This window comes from Falco cherrug, chromosome 13, assembly GCF_023634085.1.
Source record: "Falco cherrug isolate bFalChe1 chromosome 13, bFalChe1.pri, whole genome shotgun sequence".
NCBI classification, from domain to species: domain Eukaryota; kingdom Metazoa; phylum Chordata; class Aves; order Falconiformes; family Falconidae; genus Falco; species Falco cherrug.
In genome coordinates, this window is record NC_073709.1 from 9,639,792 (window position 1) to 9,659,402 (window position 19,611).

At 39.2% G+C, this 19,611-nt stretch overlaps 1 protein-coding gene across 3 annotated transcripts in view; it reads left to right on the top strand.

The window, feature by feature from the left end:
• The window catches only part of MACROD2 (mono-ADP ribosylhydrolase 2), an 892,531-nt gene that overhangs the window by 15,384 nt on the left and 857,536 nt on the right, over positions 1-19,611 (top strand). For all 3 annotated transcript variants that reach the window (XM_055726161.1, XM_055726159.1, XM_055726160.1), the window contains exon 3: positions 9,639-9,746. In XM_055726161.1, the coding sequence (XP_055582136.1) occupies positions 9,639-9,746 (108 nt within the window). The remainder of the gene's footprint in view (positions 1-9,638; positions 9,747-19,611) is intronic.

Below are 19,611 nucleotides of genomic sequence, written 5' to 3' on the forward strand. Positions count from 1 at the left end.
ACAGAGAATACAGAATAAAAATAGTCTGCTTGGTAAACTAATGAATGAATGAAAGCTAATGAATTTGTAGTTTCCCACTATAAACTTATTTTAATTCCGCTTGATGGTGTATGTGCTCTTCACACCTATTAAAAATGGGTTTTTACGTTTTGGTAAATGAAATAGATGCTGCTGAAGACCGAACACTTGGTTGCATGTGAAAAGGCAACTTTTTTCCAGCCAGTTTCTGAAGCTGAGTGAAGGAATGCTGTGCTGCTGGTAGTGTAAATTTTGGGTGAAGGCTCGTAGTTACCCCAGGAGGTACTGGATTGATTTGAACGTACCAGGAATAGTTGTGTGAATGCTGTGATATTAGCAAGAAACAACTCTTGCAGTGAAGGTTATCTGCTTTGTCTTTGAAGGAATCTAGTGAAGTAGCATCACCTATAGTCTTCTAGCTTTATAGAGAAGTATCAACATGCTCCTGTGAGGCAATGAACAGTGGTCTAAAGGAGCATAATATGTTTTCCTCTAAACTTTTGAACTTCCATTGTTAATTTCAAGTTCTCTGTAGCAGAAGGAGGTTACAAAGCGGGAATCGAGTTGGAGATGGTGCAGTGTAGTTCTTGCCTCCATGGGGCCTTGGTTGACTGTTTAACGTACTTCAGTACAACTCACACTGCCCTTCTGGAAGAAGGATCTGTGTATTGAAATCCTTGGCATCCCTCATACAGAGGTAGTGATAAACAGGCTTGGGCAACAACCTAGTACATGTGCTATCCAACAGCATTTTTATTCCAATACATTGTCACAATATCTTGAATCTCTCTGAAGGCTCACATGAAAAAAACAACCGAACAAGACAGTGATTGAATGAATTTCTTCAAATACACAAAGCACAGCTCCTTCTGGGTCCTAGCTAAAGCAGCAGCCATTCCTATGGACCCTAAATCATGAAATCTCAAGCCAGCAGAAACAAGCATAGCAACCATAGCAGCTGGATTCTGACTCTCCAAGTAAACAGACAAATACCTGAGGGCCTCAGCCTACTTACACTGACAGCAAAGACATGACTTGTGTGCTGCTGAAGTGAGAAGACTTTGATTTATGAATTGACAATTGTGTGTCCCTGCAGACCAAGTTGCACCACAAATAAGAATTGAGAACATATTCCTTTTTTCTTGTTCTCCTTGTTTGTTGTGACTGTTTTCTCAAACTTTGGTCTTTGGTACTTCAACACTCCATACCAAGTCTTCTCTTGGCAACCTTCTCTATTTTATGTCCTTTCTCTTCTCCCAGGTTTAAAGGGTTTTTTGCCTTTCTCTTTTGTTTTTGAGGGACATAGAACTGTATGGGATAGACTGAGGAAAATGTTGGAATATGACACTGTAAGGACTATACAAGCCCTTGGTAATACAAGAGTAGTTGCCTTTTGCATGAGCATTGTGTGGTTTGTTAGGACTGACTGGTTATTTTTTATCCATCCTCATGGTACACTACTCTGTCTCCTTGATGTGTAACTTAGTCTTCAATAGCTCCAGTTCAAACATGCCGCTGAAAAGTAGAGGCTCATATGTACAGCCTTGTTCCTGGGCTGCTGCTAGCTGTATTATTACATTTAATTTTGACCAAGTGAGTTTGTTTTGGGCATTTTGCAGTAGCTTTAGATGGGTGTTTTATAGCACTCAGAGTAGAACTCGGATACAGAACTCAATTACGGCGTGGTTCGTTGGATGTGGGCTACTCAGTTAACCAGTGGACATCATGTGATGCACATGTCCTCAGATGGGGATATTTTATACCTCCTGAAAAACGTTGACTGGGAGACACCATGGCCTCCTGACCTGGAAGATGGGGCAGAGTGCAAACTCAACAAATTTTTCCATAGTGCAAAAGTGGAAGGTGCAGTTGATGCACCAGGTGAACCACAGATATGATTAAGGGACTGGAGCATCTCTTCTGCAAGGGGGGACTTAGCCTGAAGAAATGACACCCCAGATGGGACCTGCTTGGTGCTTATACAGATATGATGGGAAGGTGTAAAGAAGATGGCTTCACACTTTTCTCAGTGGTACTCGGTGACAGGACAAGAGGCAATGGGCATGAGTTGAAAGAGGAAATTCTTTCTGAGCATAAGAAAACAAAACTATAAACTGGCTCTGAGGGCACCTGAATGCTGGAGCAGGTTGCTCTCTATCTTTGGAGATACTCAAAATCCAGCTGGGACAGGGACTTGGGCAACTTGCCTGGGGTGACTTTGCTTTGGGTGGAGAGGTTGGTCTTGACAATCTCTAGAGGTCCCACCCAACCTCATCAATTCTGTGGTTTGTGGTGTCTGCATGCCTCATAAGCTTTGTAGGTGGGTAATCCAATTATGCCACTTTGTAATTAGCTGAAACGGCGCATATTGGCAGGGTGTGCAGGCTGGGACAAGGTGTTGGTGTTCATGCAGTGCCTTAGACTTGCATGTTGTGCTGCATTTTTGGCTAGCTAGAAGGTGATTTGTTTGCAACAGATGTTTCTTCCTTGTATTCAGGTTCTGATTTAGTTTAAGTCCAAAAACTGATAGAGCAAATCTGTACTACAAATCTGAAATACTAGAGTGCATCTGTGAATGCTTTCCGCCTGGTGATGGAACATATGGAAATAATGCTTATCTTGATTTAGATAAGCAATTGCCTTTCCTGTACAATCATCCACAGTTAGTAGGAGTAGAAGCAGGCACGTAATGTAACCGATCTTACAATCTGTCTTTTCTAATGCTCCGTAAACCTATGTAGGATCAAATGGAATGGAAAGCTGTGTTATATGTGAGGTTAGTAATTGCGAATAGTTTGTCATTTTTAATCTGTACAAGATACTTGAAAAAAGAAAGCATTTTAAAAAAAAAAAAAGGCACTTAGGCACGAAAGGAAATAGTGCAGAGAGTAAGTTGCAGAATGGTTGTGTTTCCCTGTGGTCAGATGTGCTCTTAAGGCTCACTTGACTCCTTTGTTTTTTCAGCAGAGTAGCCCAAGGAAAGTGGAGCAGTGTCCTAGTCCAGCCTTTGCTGAGGATTCTCCTAGGAGTGGAAAGACTGGCTCTTGTCCGGGGTTGATGTTGGGTCATTATCCCTTGGTCAAGTTCTTTTCCCAGCACTGTTTCCAGATCGATGTTACGGGCTGCTGTTGTAGAAGCCTTCCTTGCGGAGATACATATTTCTACTAGTAGCTGGCATAGCAGGGATGAGATAGCGGGCAGAGCTACTTATTTTTTCCTTGGAATTCATTTACTTCCTTCTGCTGTGAATTGTAAAGCTGGCTATAAATGATGAAACTTGCCCATTTTCGGTTTTGTTTCTTGTAATTCAGTCTGTTACTCTTGTTTTTATGAACTAAAGAAAAACAGGCTTGACTTGTTTAACAAAATTTCATTTTGATAGTGCAAGCCTGTGAGCTTAGCTGCTGTAAATCCTTTTAACTTGTTCTTTCTTTCATTTCTCTTATCTGCTTTTGCTTGTGGAGTGCCAAGAGCCTTTTTCTTTGCCATAGGTATTACTTTATATTATGGGGCTTTAATAACTATTTTTACTACTCTGTGTGTGCTCCACTCTTTTGTTATCATGTAGTTTTAAAATGAAAATGTGTTTGGGTTTTGTGTTTTATTTAACAGAAGCTCTTCCAGCTGTAGGTTTTTCTCCTCCCTTTGGTTGCAAACTCTTTGGTATTGCTGTAGGAATTTTTGTCAGTGGATGTCTGATACCTGTTTTAAAAAGATGCTTTAAAGTGTACTAGACTTTAAAATCCTAGCTATTTTAGCAGTGACTTTTAGAGTTGATTTTACGATAAGTTTGTGCCATGCTTTTCCATTGCACCAGCTCTTTATGCATGCTCTTATATTCATATATGCATTTATTTTATACGTATGTATTTATATATGCATACTTTTATATTCATGCTCTTTATGGGGGCTCCCTCTAGTGAGCAGTTCTGAAAGTCGTTTTTTTTCCTCTTAGTCACGTGTTTTCTTTCCAAGTGCAGTTTTTGTTTTCTAAATCCAATACATTTTTCTGTGAGTTGTAAAGGTCCTTTTCCTTTGGTAGCGCTGGAAGGACTTGTAGGTAGAACTGAGGGATAGGACTGCCTATTTGGTGTATTTGGTGTTAAGACCTCAGCTGCTCAACTCCATCATACTTAAAGATGTAGCTCTGTGGACTCTAGGTGCTGGGAGCTTGATTAAAGGCCCAAAAGGTGTGGCCTAGGAGGAAAAGCTAAAGGAAGTTGGGCTGTATAAACAGAAAGATAGAAGATGATGGGGTGGATCTGGAGGGAAAAAAATGGTGGTGTGACATAAATTTTCAACTGGTGAAGATCTTCAATTTTAATTATTCCTGAGGCTGGAGCAGAGGGAACCAGAGGAGGACCTGGAGTGTTTGTGGTGTGTCCACTGTTGTGTGTTTTCAAAAACAGCCTAAACAAAACAGATTTTGTGAAGGATGTAACAGGATCAACTATATTTTGTGCATTTGTGTGCAAAGATGATTTAGTGACCACTGATTTCACTTTCTAATAGGAGCTACAGTAAACTTGTTAGCAATGATAAAGTTAAAAAAAAAAAGAAAGGTTTTTTCCCCCCCCCCCTTTATTTCCTTTTTTTAGGTATTTTTTGGTATATTGTTACACTTCCCTAGCAGATGTTGTCGTGTTGTGTTGTGTGTCTTTTTCCCCTTCCCTCCATCAAAATCGGCCCAGAGAAGGGGTGGATGAGGGCTGAGTTAGGGCTAGGTAAGCAGAGGAAAAAAGTTTGAGAATTATTTAGGTTAGAAGAGTGGCAGAGTAGGCACTTGGGAAAAAATTCAAAGCGTAAATCTTAGTAATTGCTTTTATGTTGGGCGTTTCCTTAGGGTTCTGTTAGGTCCTCACCTGCTTGTGAAAATGCAGATTTTTGGGGTGTGTGTGTGGTTGCTCTACGCTTCAGTGTCTCACTTTGCAAAATTAATTTCATTTCTTTGGAATGCATACACTTGAACTGACTGTAGTTATGCCTACAGTCATTTTACGATAGACTTCTATTGTGCTGTGAAAGGCATTTCAAAAGTTTGTGAATATTCCATTTATCCTCCTCCATAATAGCTTTCTTTATATGCCAATTAATTCTTTGAATTCATCTGAACCTAAAAGCTCTAAACGGTTGTGAAATATACCTGTATGGGAGACCATTGCTTTGCTGATGCTTTTAGCCCAAGGTCTTGAATTCATTAGGGCCCTTTATTCCAGAGGCTGGGCTGGCATTAAATGTTCCTGGGAAGTTATGGGGGATGAAGACTCTGGGATTGCACCGTCTCAGATAACCAGACTTTACATGAACATGCCTTGTAAAATTCACATTAAACAAAACAAAAACAGGGTTTATTTGCTTTTGACACGCAGACATAATGTGCTTAAACCCCAGTTTGAGCCCATTCATAATCCTCACTGTTGACACAAGGTACAACAGAACTGTTAGCACAACTATTGAGATCAAGGAAGAAAAATAACTTGGTGTGTGAGAGTTGGGAGAGAACTGAGCTGGCCAAACTAATGCTGATTATCACTGCTTTGTGAGAGCTCTCTGCAGTGGCTTTTTTTGTTGCGGGTTTGTTTTTTGGTTTGGTTTTGTGGGTTTTTGTTGTTGTCTATTGGGAGCTTCTCCCAGTAAAAGCCTGTGTTTTTACTTTTTCAATGGAGATGGGCATGCGATAGAACTTAGAGGCAGTCTGCTCCGGAGGGAAGGAAAAGCCTAGAAACAGTGTCCCCAGTGGTATGCAAAGATAAAAACTCCAAGTAAAGCAGAAGCTATTGTTCATACTTAATACTGCCACAATCCCATTGCAACAGCTATTTTGCCATTTTACTAACCGTGGCTTGATTAAAAACAGTCATCTGAAGGCATCCAGGGTTCTTGCGCAGGCACTTGCTGCGTGTTCAGTTTTGCTTGTGAGCCAGGATTGCTGTGGTGACAAGGGGATGGCAGCAGTTCTAGCAGGCAGGGAGCCTGCCTTCACTGCGCGGCTGGAAAATCTTCAACATCTTCTAGTACCTCTTAAATTTTACTGTAGCTATGCTGGGATTCCTGTGGAGGTACTTCAGAAAATTCAGTCTCTCTTGCTTTGCTTGGGTTTTTTGTCCTGAAGACTTCTTATATTCACAGCCACAGACCAAACAAAATAGTTTTTTGTCTTTGAGTCTGTGATGCATCAATTTAAAACTGAGGTGGATTTTGTCATAGTCTTGATGTAGTGTAGGTTTAGTTGGTGGGGTTTTTGTTTGGGGTTTGGTTTTGTGGCTTTTTTGGTGGGGTTTTTTTTTGTTTGTTTGTTTGGGTTTTTTTAGGACTGGAATATATTAGAATTTTCCTGGCTTTCCAGCTGTTCTGCCTTTAATGTGAGCTCTGGACAACCAATGTGGAGACAGACTGAAAAGCTTGATTTGCTTGTCAAGCAGGTCTTATCTCTAAAAACTTAGGTTGAGTCTAGAGACACTTCAGAGGGTTTATTTCTTGAGGATGTATGTACAGCTATTTTGTTACTGGAGAGCAAGAAATACTCTCATTCCCTTGTTACCACAAGTGCAAGGTAAATCTGTTACTACTAGGATTTTTTGTTAATGCACTAGTACGTACACATGATGTGTATCCTTTGCAAAATACACAATCCCCTGGAATTGCTGGTTTGTCCTTGCTGAATTATGGTACCATGAATTACAGGGTAATACCTAGAGCATTTGACTTTCCTGGGCGTATTTGAGGACTGACCATACTTATTTATAGATCTGATGTTAATCATTCCCTTGGGAAGAGACTTTGAAGTAAATTAGTGCAGGTTTTCTTTAGTTTGAGAGACAGACAAAAAAGTGCGTGGTGAAGGAAGAGATGGGAGACAGAGGTGGGAAGCAAGTTACTTGTAACGACCAGGAATGCCTTCACTGTTGCTGCCAAGGTGAGGTGACTAAACTGATTACAGGAGAAGAAAATATCCAAAATCAGGTATCAGTTTTGACTTTGTTAGGAAATGCTGTCTGCCAGCCCCAGAGATCTAACAGATGGCAAAGGAAATAGTCTCCTCTCCTGCAACTATTAGTATGATACTGGGATTACTTTTATAGTCAGAAATGTCTTAGTAGACTTGTTGAGTGTCTTTGTGAATAAGATTTGGCTCTCCATGACTTCCATCAGTGTTAAGCATCCTTCTTTAACAACCCGAACAAAATAAAATAAGTGCAAGCTCAAATCCTCTGTTAAACAGACTTTTATTCAAAGAAACAAAGGTAATCTATCAGAGATGTAGAAGGCTACAGTGCAAAAATGTACAATGCAAAAAGCACGTGCTTTTACTGCTGAACTGTATTAAAGACAGTGGCCATCAGGGCTCTTCGAAGAATTGTAGGGCAGGTAAGAGACTTGCTGAAGAGGATGTGATAGATTATATAGGAGTGTTGTTTGTTTTTTCTCATAAGGTAGTGAATTTGCTAATGCTTTTTCATGAGAAAGGAGTCTCAAGAGAACCACACTCCAATATATTCAGTATTAGTAAAGAGTGAGAACTAGAGGCAAAGTTGTGAAGGTGTGGAGGATAGAAAAATCGGGAGGCAGTGCCCGGTGCACGCGACACGGTGTTGCATGGCTCCCTACAGAGAGGGTTCAGGTGACCTTACTGGTGAATTGACTAAGGGACATCTCTGCTTTCCCTCTGACTCGGAAATCAATGATAATGAGAGAATTAAGTTTGTTTTAATTGTGTGGTATCTGTTTCTCCATGCCTCTTCCTGGTGGATTTTTTTTTGTTACTTGTTTTTGTGTCATACTGGCACATATACTATAGTATCCAAACTGTGCTTTCTATTTAAATGTAATAGGTTTGTTTGGAGAATTCAATGTGTTTTGATTTGATGTTCACTACTGTTGCAGTAACTTGGGCAGAAGGTGGAGGGGGAGGATGATGATGATGTGTGTTTTAAATTTGGCAGAGCTCCAGTAGGATGCTCACTGGGGAGGGATGGGGAAAACAACTGTCCTGTTTGTTGGCAAAATGCATTTAACATGAAAGCAGATAACAAATCGGACTCTGTAAATCAGTTACAGAGGCTGATTTTTATTTTAACACAATTCAACAGCTAACTGCAATGGTTATCTTCTGTGGAAAAATGGATGAACAAGGTTATTATTATGATAATAAAATCTTCATATCTTCCCACATAAATGCTCTTTGTTTTGGATAAGACACTGAGCATGATCTGGTGGCAATGGAGTAGTTTCTTTTGGAGCCAAATACAAGAACTAAACTCCTGAATATACACACAAGGCTACCTTTATGCTAATGTAAGTCACAGTGGCAACATATCTTTTGCTGGAGGTAGCATGGATTTTTCACTAGACGTGATAGCGATCTGAAGTAGAATTGAGTGAGACTAGTTATTTTGGAGTGGTTGAAATAAACAGTGACTTCTGATGCCAGTCATTTGTGCTGAAGTTGGAACAAGATCTAAATAAATATAACTTTCTTATTTCTGCTTCTGGTTGCTTGTGATGCTAACAAGTTTGAGCAGATATACTCAAAGTGGTGGAAATTGATTTAAATAAAAGGTTGGTGTAAAAACTAAAGGGCCAGATTTGTTTGGACTTCTACCTTCTCACCAAATCTTCCCTTGAGGGTTTGGTCTTTTTTGTTTGTCAAATAAATTTCACTTGCTCTGAAGACTGGGAACTGTTTCCCACTTAAATTGTCACTTCAGCAATTCAGTTCTATTTCTGGCCAATATATGAACTCAAGCCTCTTGAGAGGCTTGGCTTGTGTCAGAAAGAATTAATTAAAAAAAAAATAAAAAAAAAATTAAGCAATCTTTTCTCTCCTTAGTCCTTGGCTAATTATGTAGATGCCTAACAATGCAAGACTAGGTTAAGGTTTTGGCCAATATATGCTCGTAGAAGTGTTCACTTAATTTGAAGTGAATGGGTGATGCAAAAATTAAAAGTTTATCAGAATAAAGGACCTATTATAACGTTGCTTAGAAAAAAAACTTACGAAAACTAATGTATGTTGTCTTCATTCTCCCCTTGCAGCTGAGCAATTTAAGCTCCAAGTTTTAAATTTGCTGGTGTTTTTGTTCAGGTTTTTCTTCTCCCCTCTACCTGCTTCCAGGGCTAGTTCTGAATGCTGGGGCTGTTGGCAGATGGTGTTCTCGTGTGTTGTTGTATACATTGGAATAATTTTGGGTTGGAAAAATTACTGCTTCAGCAGAAGGATTGTCTTAACTGTCGTCTTTTTTTTTTAATTTGCATCCTTGTTGTTACAAAAGAAAATTATTTAACGGATCTACCTCCAAAAAACCGTGTTTGTTTATACAGGTGTTTTGGTTTTTTTTTTTTTTTGTTTTTTTTTTTTTTTTAAATCACACGGAGTGTGGGCCAGGAATCCGTGCTTCATAGTAGCTTGTATTTGAAAACAAGTAAAAAGCAAGTAGTGTGATTTTACAGACATGCTGTTATCTTTGTGGGTTACCAGTGCCCTCTCGAGGTGAAACCGAAGGATGCTGCAGTCTGACAGCAATAGTGTAACTGGAACTGCTGATACCTGCTCTGGTCTTGTAAATAGTGATCTCAGACCCACATTTGTAATCCGCTTTTACTGCTTTCTTGGTTCGTAGGTGAAAACACTAAAGAAGATCTGCAAGGGAAGAAAAGTCTGGGCGAGAAAGTTTCTCTCTATAGAGGTGACATTACATTGCTTGAGGTTGATGCCATCGTTAATGCTGGTAGGTGATTAAATTTTTTACATTGTTATGATGTGAAGATCCTTTATAGCACTATGGTACAAGTTTGAACTTTGAAAAGTTGCATAAAAATGGTATGTACTGTGGAAATCTGTTTGAAACTATGTATTTTTCCCAGTTTCTTTATATTATATCTGTTCATCCTGTGTGCCTTTCCTGTGTCAAAGATTATTGTGAAACTTTAATAGTATGGTTACAGAAGAAAAAAAATATCTCTTGACTTTACTTGAGTATCTGAGACTTCACACCTGATACTGTAGAAGGTTGAGATCTAACAGTAAGTTACTGCAGATTATTCCAGTCTGTTTTTAGAAATCAAGCCGTTTGGGGCTAGGTAATGTGAAAACCTGAACAATAAGGTGATAGGAAAACTGAATTTTCATTTCATGTGTTTGAATATTTGCTTTCTTGTAGGGAGATTTTATTTTTTGAGTTTTTGGTCGTGAACAAAAAAACCCCAAATGTACTCAATGTTCTAGTACCTCTTCTCTCTTAGTGACCATGTTTCCAGGTCTGCAACTGAGGTGAGCTGTGCATAGCATCTTCTTGTGACAGCAATGGTGGGAAATGCCTATGTAATTAATTTCTTTGTACATTAGGTTATAAGGAGCTAATTTGGTTGGGAAAGACTCTGGAAAGGTTTCCCCCTACACGCGTGCCCCAGCCAAATCTTGCCTGCATTCCCCACCCCAAAAAGAATGTGGGTGGTGTGTCCCGAGCCTGGAAATTCCCTTCCCCCTGCCGCCTAGTATTTGGCTAGCATTGTCCTCAGTTGTTAGGAGTATTGATTCATTTTCAAGAACCAATTTTTGGTGGTATCCGTTTATTGGAAGGAAACATGCTGCAGCATCTTCTCTGTGATGGAATAAAGTGCAGAGATTCCCAAGTGTGTGTTGGCCGAAGTTGATGTGTGTTTACTATAGTAAAAATCTGTGTGGAAATACTGGCTCATGTCTGTAAAGAATGCTGAAATGTTTGCTTATATGGTGTGGAGGTTGTAAATAGACTGTCCTGGATTGTTTGATTTTGTTGTTCTGCATGACTCCCCACTTTACAGTGGAGACATGCTAGTGGGTTTTGTGAAGTACAGGTGGAATCCTCAGTTATCTCAAAATGCTTTTTTGCACTCCAACAAGTAATGAGGATGGTATTTCCATGCAGAACTTTTTAATTAATCTTCTAGTTTACTGGTGCATAAAAGCCTTGCTAAATTACAGACAAACAATACAGTAGCATCTATGTAACACGATCCTCTCCTCACTGTGTTGGCGAGGCCTCTGAAGCTTTAATCTTTTAATTTTTTTTCTCCGTTATTCTTTCAAGATGACATTTCCAGTAGTGCTTTCTCTGACTTCCTTACTTTATTACTCCACCGTAAGTCAATATTAGTATGCTTCTCTCAATTTATATTTAGATTTTCTTTGTTCATATGCCTCCCTTGAATTACAGGCTGGAACCAGTTGCAGGTTAGTTTTGGAATAGGAATACTTTGCTTTTCTTGATTTAAAGGGATTTTCTCCCTTTCTTTTGAAATGTCCAAAAACCTATATGCTAGATGGCATTATCTACCTGTGAACTTGCCTGCCATCCTGGTAAGAAATACATCTATCTGAGTAGAAATCAAAAATAGAACCCCGTTAAAATCAACACATATTGATACGTAATTTAGAGGGAAAGATTAAAGGCCACTTGAAACAACACAATGTAACTGAGGTTGAAAGATGTTAAGAGGGATATAAGACTCTGTGTATCTATAAGGCTTTTGCCAAAACCAAAAAGGTTATTTCTACCGATGTCTTCTGTAAGTAAGTTAAGAAGAGTTGGATTTGGGCTTAGTGAAGATTCAGATTACAGGTTGGCAAAACAATTTACTGGAAGGGACAGTGATACTTTGCTGTATCAGGCTGATACATAGCAGCAGTCCTAAGTCAGAGCATTGAGATGGGTGGATTTTTGAGATTCTTCTAGCCCCTTCTCTGTAATCTGTTATAGTTCCCAAGGTGTGTAATGTATTAACCATTATGAGTTGTTAATATGCTTAGATTACAACACTAACCTGTAGTTGCTTTGAAAAATCAAATACTCTCTATAAGTCAATGTAGTAATTAAAATTTAAGTTAAGCCTTTGATTTGCTTACGGTTTCAGGGCTACTTTTTTTTTTCCTTTTTATAGTTAAACCTTTTAAACTTATTGTGGAGGATAGCTAGAAAGCTAAATGAGAAGGAGGATATTTGGGTTCAATATCCATATTATTTATGCAAAAAATCCAGGTGCTGCATTGAGTTTGTTTTTTTTTTTTAAATCAAACACAATTTCAGTGAAATTGTAGCATCTCATGGATGGTATCTAAAAATGTGTTTCTGCGCTCTGATGCTTTTGCAAAGAACTCCTTTGGTTTTACTCCTGCAATTAAAATCAGCCAAACCTCAAAGAGATAAAGCAAAAAGCAGTCACAGTACCAGCTTCTGTGCATAAGTTGAGTAAAATGCAGCCTGTCAAACATGGCATAGGAGACAGACTTTTTGAAGGTTAATCTGTGCAAGTTCTTTTTATAGTTAAAATATGTTGGCCTCCCCAAATGTCAATGACGGACACTCTCCCTAACCCAGGGCTTGCAACTGGCAGGAGGAAGAAACCCTCTTGAAACTTTCTGAATTTAGGAATTCTATTAACTATGTCCTTTAATAAATAGTTGAACGTGCAACAAGTCATATCCAAATTAAAGCCATAGGAAGATATTTACAGTTCGAATGTTTCATTTACATGGACATACACAAAAACCAAAGTATGCCTTAAAGGAAATAGTATGCAAATTTGGGGGCTGTGGAAGGTTTCAGGTGGTTCAAATTGTCTCCAGATTTGGATACAAACATATTTGCAAAAAATTATATTTTCTAATACTGCCTCTGAGGGGTATAGGAGATGTAAATGGACTTGGTTGATTAAGCAGGGGTGTGAGAATTATGTATGGTAACTTGTCTGTAGTGCTGATATTGTACTGTGAATTCTTCCTTTGGGCATCCAGATAACAACATGACTCAGAGTATAGCCCAGCTAATTTCTGAGCTATATTACACAAATCTATTAAATTTTGTAGTTTCCCATTTGAATTTCTCATATGTAAATGAGACAGTTAAATTGATAACTGAATTTTTTCAATAGGCTAACAAAGGTGTTAATGGTGATCTTACATAGCTATATATCAAGGTATCACTGATAAGCACCTCTACAGAAAGATCCCCTTTTCTCCTATACTTTCTCCTAAATTGAATGTTACTTACTTTTCAAAAATTTTTACAAATATTTTATACTAAAAGAGGACAACTATGGAAACAGTGGAAGTAAAAGTTCGTGTCTTTGCTCATTGTCAAAACAACCACATCAAAACAGCCACTTAGAAATCATCTGTGATTAGTGACGATCTATGTTCTGGCTTCTGAAGAGAGTGAGAGTTAACCTCAGTGCAGCGTGAAGGAGAAGGCAGCTGTAAAAGGGAGCTGATGTGCCATTTTGCTAAAATCGATGTCAATTATCTACCCCTGTAAATCTGTTAACCTTCCATAATGGTCCCCTAAATCGTCCTTGCTACTGATTACCTTGCAGGCAGGTATTAGTTTAACTGGATGTTTTGCCTAAGGTATCCTGTTATGTTAATTTCCTTTCCCCATTTTTAAAAAAAGATTCAGATAAGATTTGTACAAAAACCTTATTTCTACTCCTATATCCTTGTCTGCTCTTTTGGTATTACGCTCTAAGAATGAATGTCAACAGGCTCTCCTTGAGGCATGTACTTACTGCATAAATTCATGATAACTGACCTTTTTAACAAATTAAATAGTCCTGGATGTCACTTCGTCCTGATGCCAAAAGTGCTTCAAGCACCTGGAAGCCTGACTAACCACAGTAAGCTGACTGCCAAATAACTCATGGGAGCCGAGTTTGGGGATGTGTGTGTTCAGTGGAGGGAGAAGGGAGTTGTTTAGTCCCTTTGCCTCTTTTCTCTCTGCTCTTTTAACACAAGTTTTATTCATGCTGCAGGCATTTCCTGATAGAAGGCATTTTTGAGGTCCAAATGGACTATGTGAGAAAAATAGTTTCTGATAATACTGGAATAGTAAAGTTGCAAAATGTGTAATGCCACCCATACCGCCTCGCCAGCTCCCTTTACCATAGTATTTTTGAACTTCGTTCTCCAAGGTATGATATGGATTTAGGGAGCAAGTCTTTCTGGTGGCGGTTAATTTAGCAGCAGTCCAGAATAAGTGGTGTGTGTCCTAGGTTGTAACTCCTGAAATGCTGTTTCCCTTGGAGACTGGTTGCCTGCTGCTTCTGCTTCTTTGAAGTCTGAACTGTGTGATGTCATGTTCTCATGGCTTAGGTGGGTCTGGTGCAGTAACACTGGGCCTGACTGAAGTTTTCAGGGCCTGTTGGAAAACCAAAAAGAATTAGTCCACCAGCCACAGAGCTTATTTTGCTCACTTTTAGGCTTCTTTGAGTATGTTGTTTTTATAGAGCAGTCAACCCCAAATGCAAAAATAAGCTGTAAAAGCGTCAGTAAGTTTTGGGAAAAAAAAATTGTGCAATATTTATAGTATCAGCCAAGCAGTAAATACTAAATTTCCTCAGCATTTTTAATAAATATAGGGAAAATATGCTGCTGTTTATATTGTGTGCAGTAACTTTAAAATCTGAAGTAGATAAAGAGTTGCAATTTCGGAGTGGGTGTGATATGTGAGTCTATGTACCTGATATACCTTAAGCAGCAGTTCATCACTATTGACTTAAGGTATTCATTAATTTTTTACCTCTTGGAATCATTTCTAATCCTCCCAAATTTGGGGAGAGACTATCACTTTTTAAAGGGAATATTTTTTTCCCATATGAAAAAAACAAATGGGAAGTAAAATCTTACTCTGATAAACAGTGAAAAGAGTTAGTGAAGAAAAAAATGTCCCTTTTACTAGGCTCTGATGCTGGAATTTAGTTAAGGAACCTCATGCTGTTCAAGAAGAGGTTTCTTCTACAGGGAATCTTCAGTGAGTCATTTCAGCTGGGCATGCTGGTTTGGCAGGCATGGGTTTCTTAAACTGCCTTGGCACTTTGTGCAGCGACAGCTGAGTAGAGGTATGCAGAGCAGAGGATCTCTTGGTTGCTTTAAGAGGCAAGGGTGTTTTCACAGTGTAACAGCAGTATCTTTCTCTGGTTTTTTTTTAACTACAGAGCGCAACAGATTTTCTTCTGGATTTTTCCTAGCCTTGACCTTGAATTATAATCAGATGGTTTAATTTTGAGGCATCCCTTTTTTCTCAAGTCCAAAATGACATATCAAGGTAGAAGTACTATGTATTGAAACTGGGAGCTAAATATATTATCAGTGAATTATGCTTAAACAAGTGCGTAAGTATAGATAGTGGCTGAACTATGCCTTTCCACATAAACAGCTTGTTAATGTGCAATCAGTCACTGCAGTTGCCTTGAACTTGGTGCTTAATGAACAGGTGGGGAAAAAGGATGGATTCTAATCTGGAGTAGAACTGACATCAGGCAATTTCACTGATTGCTAATCCATTTCATTTGGCAACTTAATTTATCACACAAAATTTTAGTCTTGTAGCTTCTGAAGTAGAAATTACTTCAGAAGTGGCCTGTCTGAATATCATGAAGGTATTAGTCAGTCGCTGGGCCTGAACTGTAGTATTGTGTATATGCTTACTCTCCCCCTTTTTATTTTATGGTGACCAGTAGTTCTCACTCTGGAACTTATTTGAAATTATTGTTCAACTCTTCACTATAGAAATAAGTCCCTGAACTCAAATGTTCCTGCTATTGAAAGTGGAATCAACAAAATCTAAAATGTGGCCTTAAGTTGCTTACAGGATTTTTACATGGGATGTTTGCATATTTATTAGCATTGTTTTTGTTGTTCCCACCCAAGCTGAGCTAAACACAAATGGTTGCTTATACTGGGAGCTTCTTAGTGAGTTTGATGTCTAGTAGCATGTTTTGTAAGCATGTTTTAAATGCTTTATATCCACTGTACAGATGAGGCAACTGAAAACTTATTGAAATCTCCTGCATGGCATCATCTGGCATCTGCCTATGTAATTTACACTGTTGTAATTTCCTCCAGGAATAGAACCAATAATGCTAACAAATTCTTGTTAATTTGGTTTTCATCTTTCGTGTGAGCAGACTGTGGTGCTAATCAAAGGTTTCTCAAGTTAATTTACAGTTGGTGCAATTACACGTGTGTAAAACCCCAGACTAATTAATATATAGTCCCCACTTATTCATTAGAAAAGTCAATGTTAATAGTAGAGAGAATCAGTCATTCTCAATCATGACATCTGTGTGTGAGTTTATTACTGCTTTCTGTGGATAATGTTTTAAGTGTGGCTGGTGAGTAGTAGGCATGGTTAAACTTGCCCTCTTCTTTTGGTGTAAATAGATTTCAGTGTTTCCTTTAAGTGTGATACTCATTTGGATGAAAACTAAAAATCTGTGTAAAGTGACAGTGATAAAGAGAATGAAAGCAAAGAAAAGTACAGCTAGAGGTGCAGTTTAATTTAGGTGGGTTACTTCAGCTGCTGTCTCAGTCAAACACTGTTCTGTCTAAGGATGTGGCAAAAGCTTAAGACTGAGGAGACAAGCTCAGCATTGTACTGCAGCAAGGATGGTCACAATATACTTTGAAAATATCCCGGGTATAATTAGTATAACTCAAAACTTAAGAACAAAAAAAGAAAGGATTGGCAGTGCTGCAAACACGTGGCAAGAATGATTTTTTTTTTTTTTTCCTTGTTCTGGGGTGCTTTGGGGGGGGGGGGGGAAGTAATTGCAGTGAAATGTTTTCAGTATGCCAGTATATTCCTCCTGTGTGCTTACAGCTGTGTCGCTTAGCTGACAGAGGTGGCTTCTGGGGGGGTCTGTGCCTCTGACATGGACCTGGGCATTATCCTGCCAAACCACGTGTGGTGTCTGTGAGCAGAGTCTCAGGTGATGGAATGAAGACCTAAACCTTGCATGCCTACAAGAAAAGCTTTGCTGATCAACCAGCTATATGGCCAGATACTGCAAACAGACAGGCACTTCATGTTAACGTGATGTGAGTGTTCAGTGACTTACTGAGAGGCCATAAAAAAACCAAAAAACAGTAGAGATGAAAATACACTTTCCATTGGAACAACGCACTCAAAAGGCTCCTTAAAATAACAGATTGTGGACTGAGGCACCAGACACACAGCAAGTTGAGGTTCAGAGCAATGCTGTTTAAATTCCCATGTTATTCTATGCTGGCACAGAAGTCTTGAGTAGAATGGAGATGAGGGTGCAGGATACCCAAGGATCTAATATATAAACATCCAAACCATGTTGCCCAGAGAAGTTGTGGATACCCTATCAGTGTTCAAGGCCAGGTTGGATGGGGCTTTGAGCAGCCTGATGTAGTGAAAGATGTCCCTGACCACATCAGGGTGGTTGAACTAGATGATCTCTGAAGGTCCCTTTCAATCAAAACCATTCTGTGATTCTTTGAAATACCCTGGCACAGAGTTAGATGGCCAGCTATCTCCTCTGACTGGATTCAACAGTCTGTTAGTATTCTAAACATCTAACATAAAATGGGCAAGGCAGACATTTTAGTACCTAATCTAACTAGGTGGTCTATGGTACGTGGATTTAACAATCTGATCGTCAGTGTTGATGCTTTCAGGCCACGGTCTGTTTTACCTAGACCAGTATGTTCTCCTTACTACTTTGTGCATCCATTATTGAACCCATTTATTGTCTGATTATTTCTTGGCTCCCTGGGGCAATAATTGTCTACATAAGCCATGTGTTCCTGACATTTTTGTTCATGAAAAAAAAAAACCACCACACCTGCTCAGGAGCTTTATGGACACAAATAAAACATTTCAAGTAACTTTGACACTGTGGAGAAAGAATGGGTGAGAGTGGAGGGTGCTACTTGCATCATTTGTGACTCGTCAGGTTTAGAAATAACTTATTGTATCAGAGTTTGTGCTTGGCCACTCAAACTTAACACATTTTATTTCCGTAAAAGCAGGACTGTATGCGTTGCGAGCGGGGCAGCTGGAGCTGTGGGCTCTGCTGGTGATACAGGTTTCTAGTAGTATTCGGTAATTAAGGGAAATAGTAACAGGCTGTGAAATGTTAGACCTTTCACTATATCATCTTCTCTTTTAGCTTTTCTGCCCTCTGACACTGTTTTATTTTATCCTTTGTGCTTTGAGGGGGTGGTAACTTAAAATCTTAAAATCCTTGTTTCCCTTAGTAGAACTTTTTTCCTGTACTCCAGGACTGTAACGTGGACTTTTGTAGCCATCTGACCAATGCGGTTATTAAGCCTTCATGCCACGGTTACCCTGGACCTTTTCTGTGTGTGCTTTTTCTAGAGAAAACTGGCAACGTACAGGCAAAACACCTGCAAAGCTGGATTTCTCTTTAACAGTTTTTAATTTCCTGCAGGGGAGAAGAGCAGGGTGGTGTGGTATGCCGTGGACGCGTTCTGACGGCAGATGGCAATAGTGCCACTCCTACTGTCAAACCGCTTTTTGCCTTCATTTTCCTGGACATAAAATCAGTAATGCCTTAAGCAGAGGAAACAAAATGCATGTATTCTAGGACTGCTTCTTGGATAGGCCATCGATACGGCTTGTACTTATTAAATGCCTACTCCATTTCATTATGCGTATTTAGTGCGTGTTTGAAATAGAACAGGAGACAGACGTGGTTTGGAAGAACTGTAAGCATCTGTTTTACTTCAGAGAGGAAAATATTTAGGAAGGACCTTGCTATCAGCCTGTCTCATCCTACATTTGACAGTACAGCTGTCGTCTTGAGTGTGCTGATGGAGCAGTGTGGTGTAAGAAACTACTCAAGGTCGTCTTGAACAATTATGCTTCGTTTCATAATATTAAATCCACTTTTAATCAGGACTTGTGGGGGATTATCCAAAGGATTGTGGGGTTTTTAAGCCAATAGTTGCAGCAGTGTGTTCTCAGTGAAGATAGGCATGCAACATGGTGTTTTTTCAAGCTTTTGCATTTAAAAAAACAAACCAGTCAAGTGTCTAGTAATTGCAAAGTGTTAGGACACAAAAGAGAAGATTTCTTTGAAGTCTCCTCTCTCTGCAATACTTACAAAATCTTGGCAGCAGGTTGTCAGGTAGTAGGCTGATATTACCCATGTAGTGTTAATATTGCCCCTTCATACTTCTCTGTCCAAATGTATGTTTGCTCTTTCCTACCTGTGTGTTGTAACTATAAACACATGGGCATGGACTAAGTTGTTCTGGATTTGTACGGATATTAGCTCAGGGAGACCTCAGTGTAAGTAATACAGCAAGGTTAGCATGGGAATTAGTATTTCTAGGTGTAATGTAATCCAGTTAAACATATGCCATAAAGTTTTGAATAGAGGAAGGTCTACTTTGGAACAAGTAAGCTTTAGGTTTATCTCATCTAACTTACTAGATGCAGAAAATGGGATACCTACTCACCTAAATGGTAATGAGAGTTGATGTTCAAAAATGCTGTTGTGTAGCAGTCTGGCTAACCCCATCTGTCTCCCCTTCCTTCTCCTTTGGCAGCAGGCATTGCTTTTGCTTAAATCTCTCAGATGCTGAGTAGGAGACTGATTCTGTGTCTTCCACCCTTCGTTACAATTTCAGATTTGCCTAGTGTTTTGCCAGTTGCTACAGATTTTGGGGAAGCTTTTCAGAAATGTTAGTCACTTGAAATACAGTTTAGATTACTTGTTACATAATTATGGACTGTGAAATGTGGTTTAGGTTTTGTTTTGACCTATGGCTGTTAGAAGCTGACT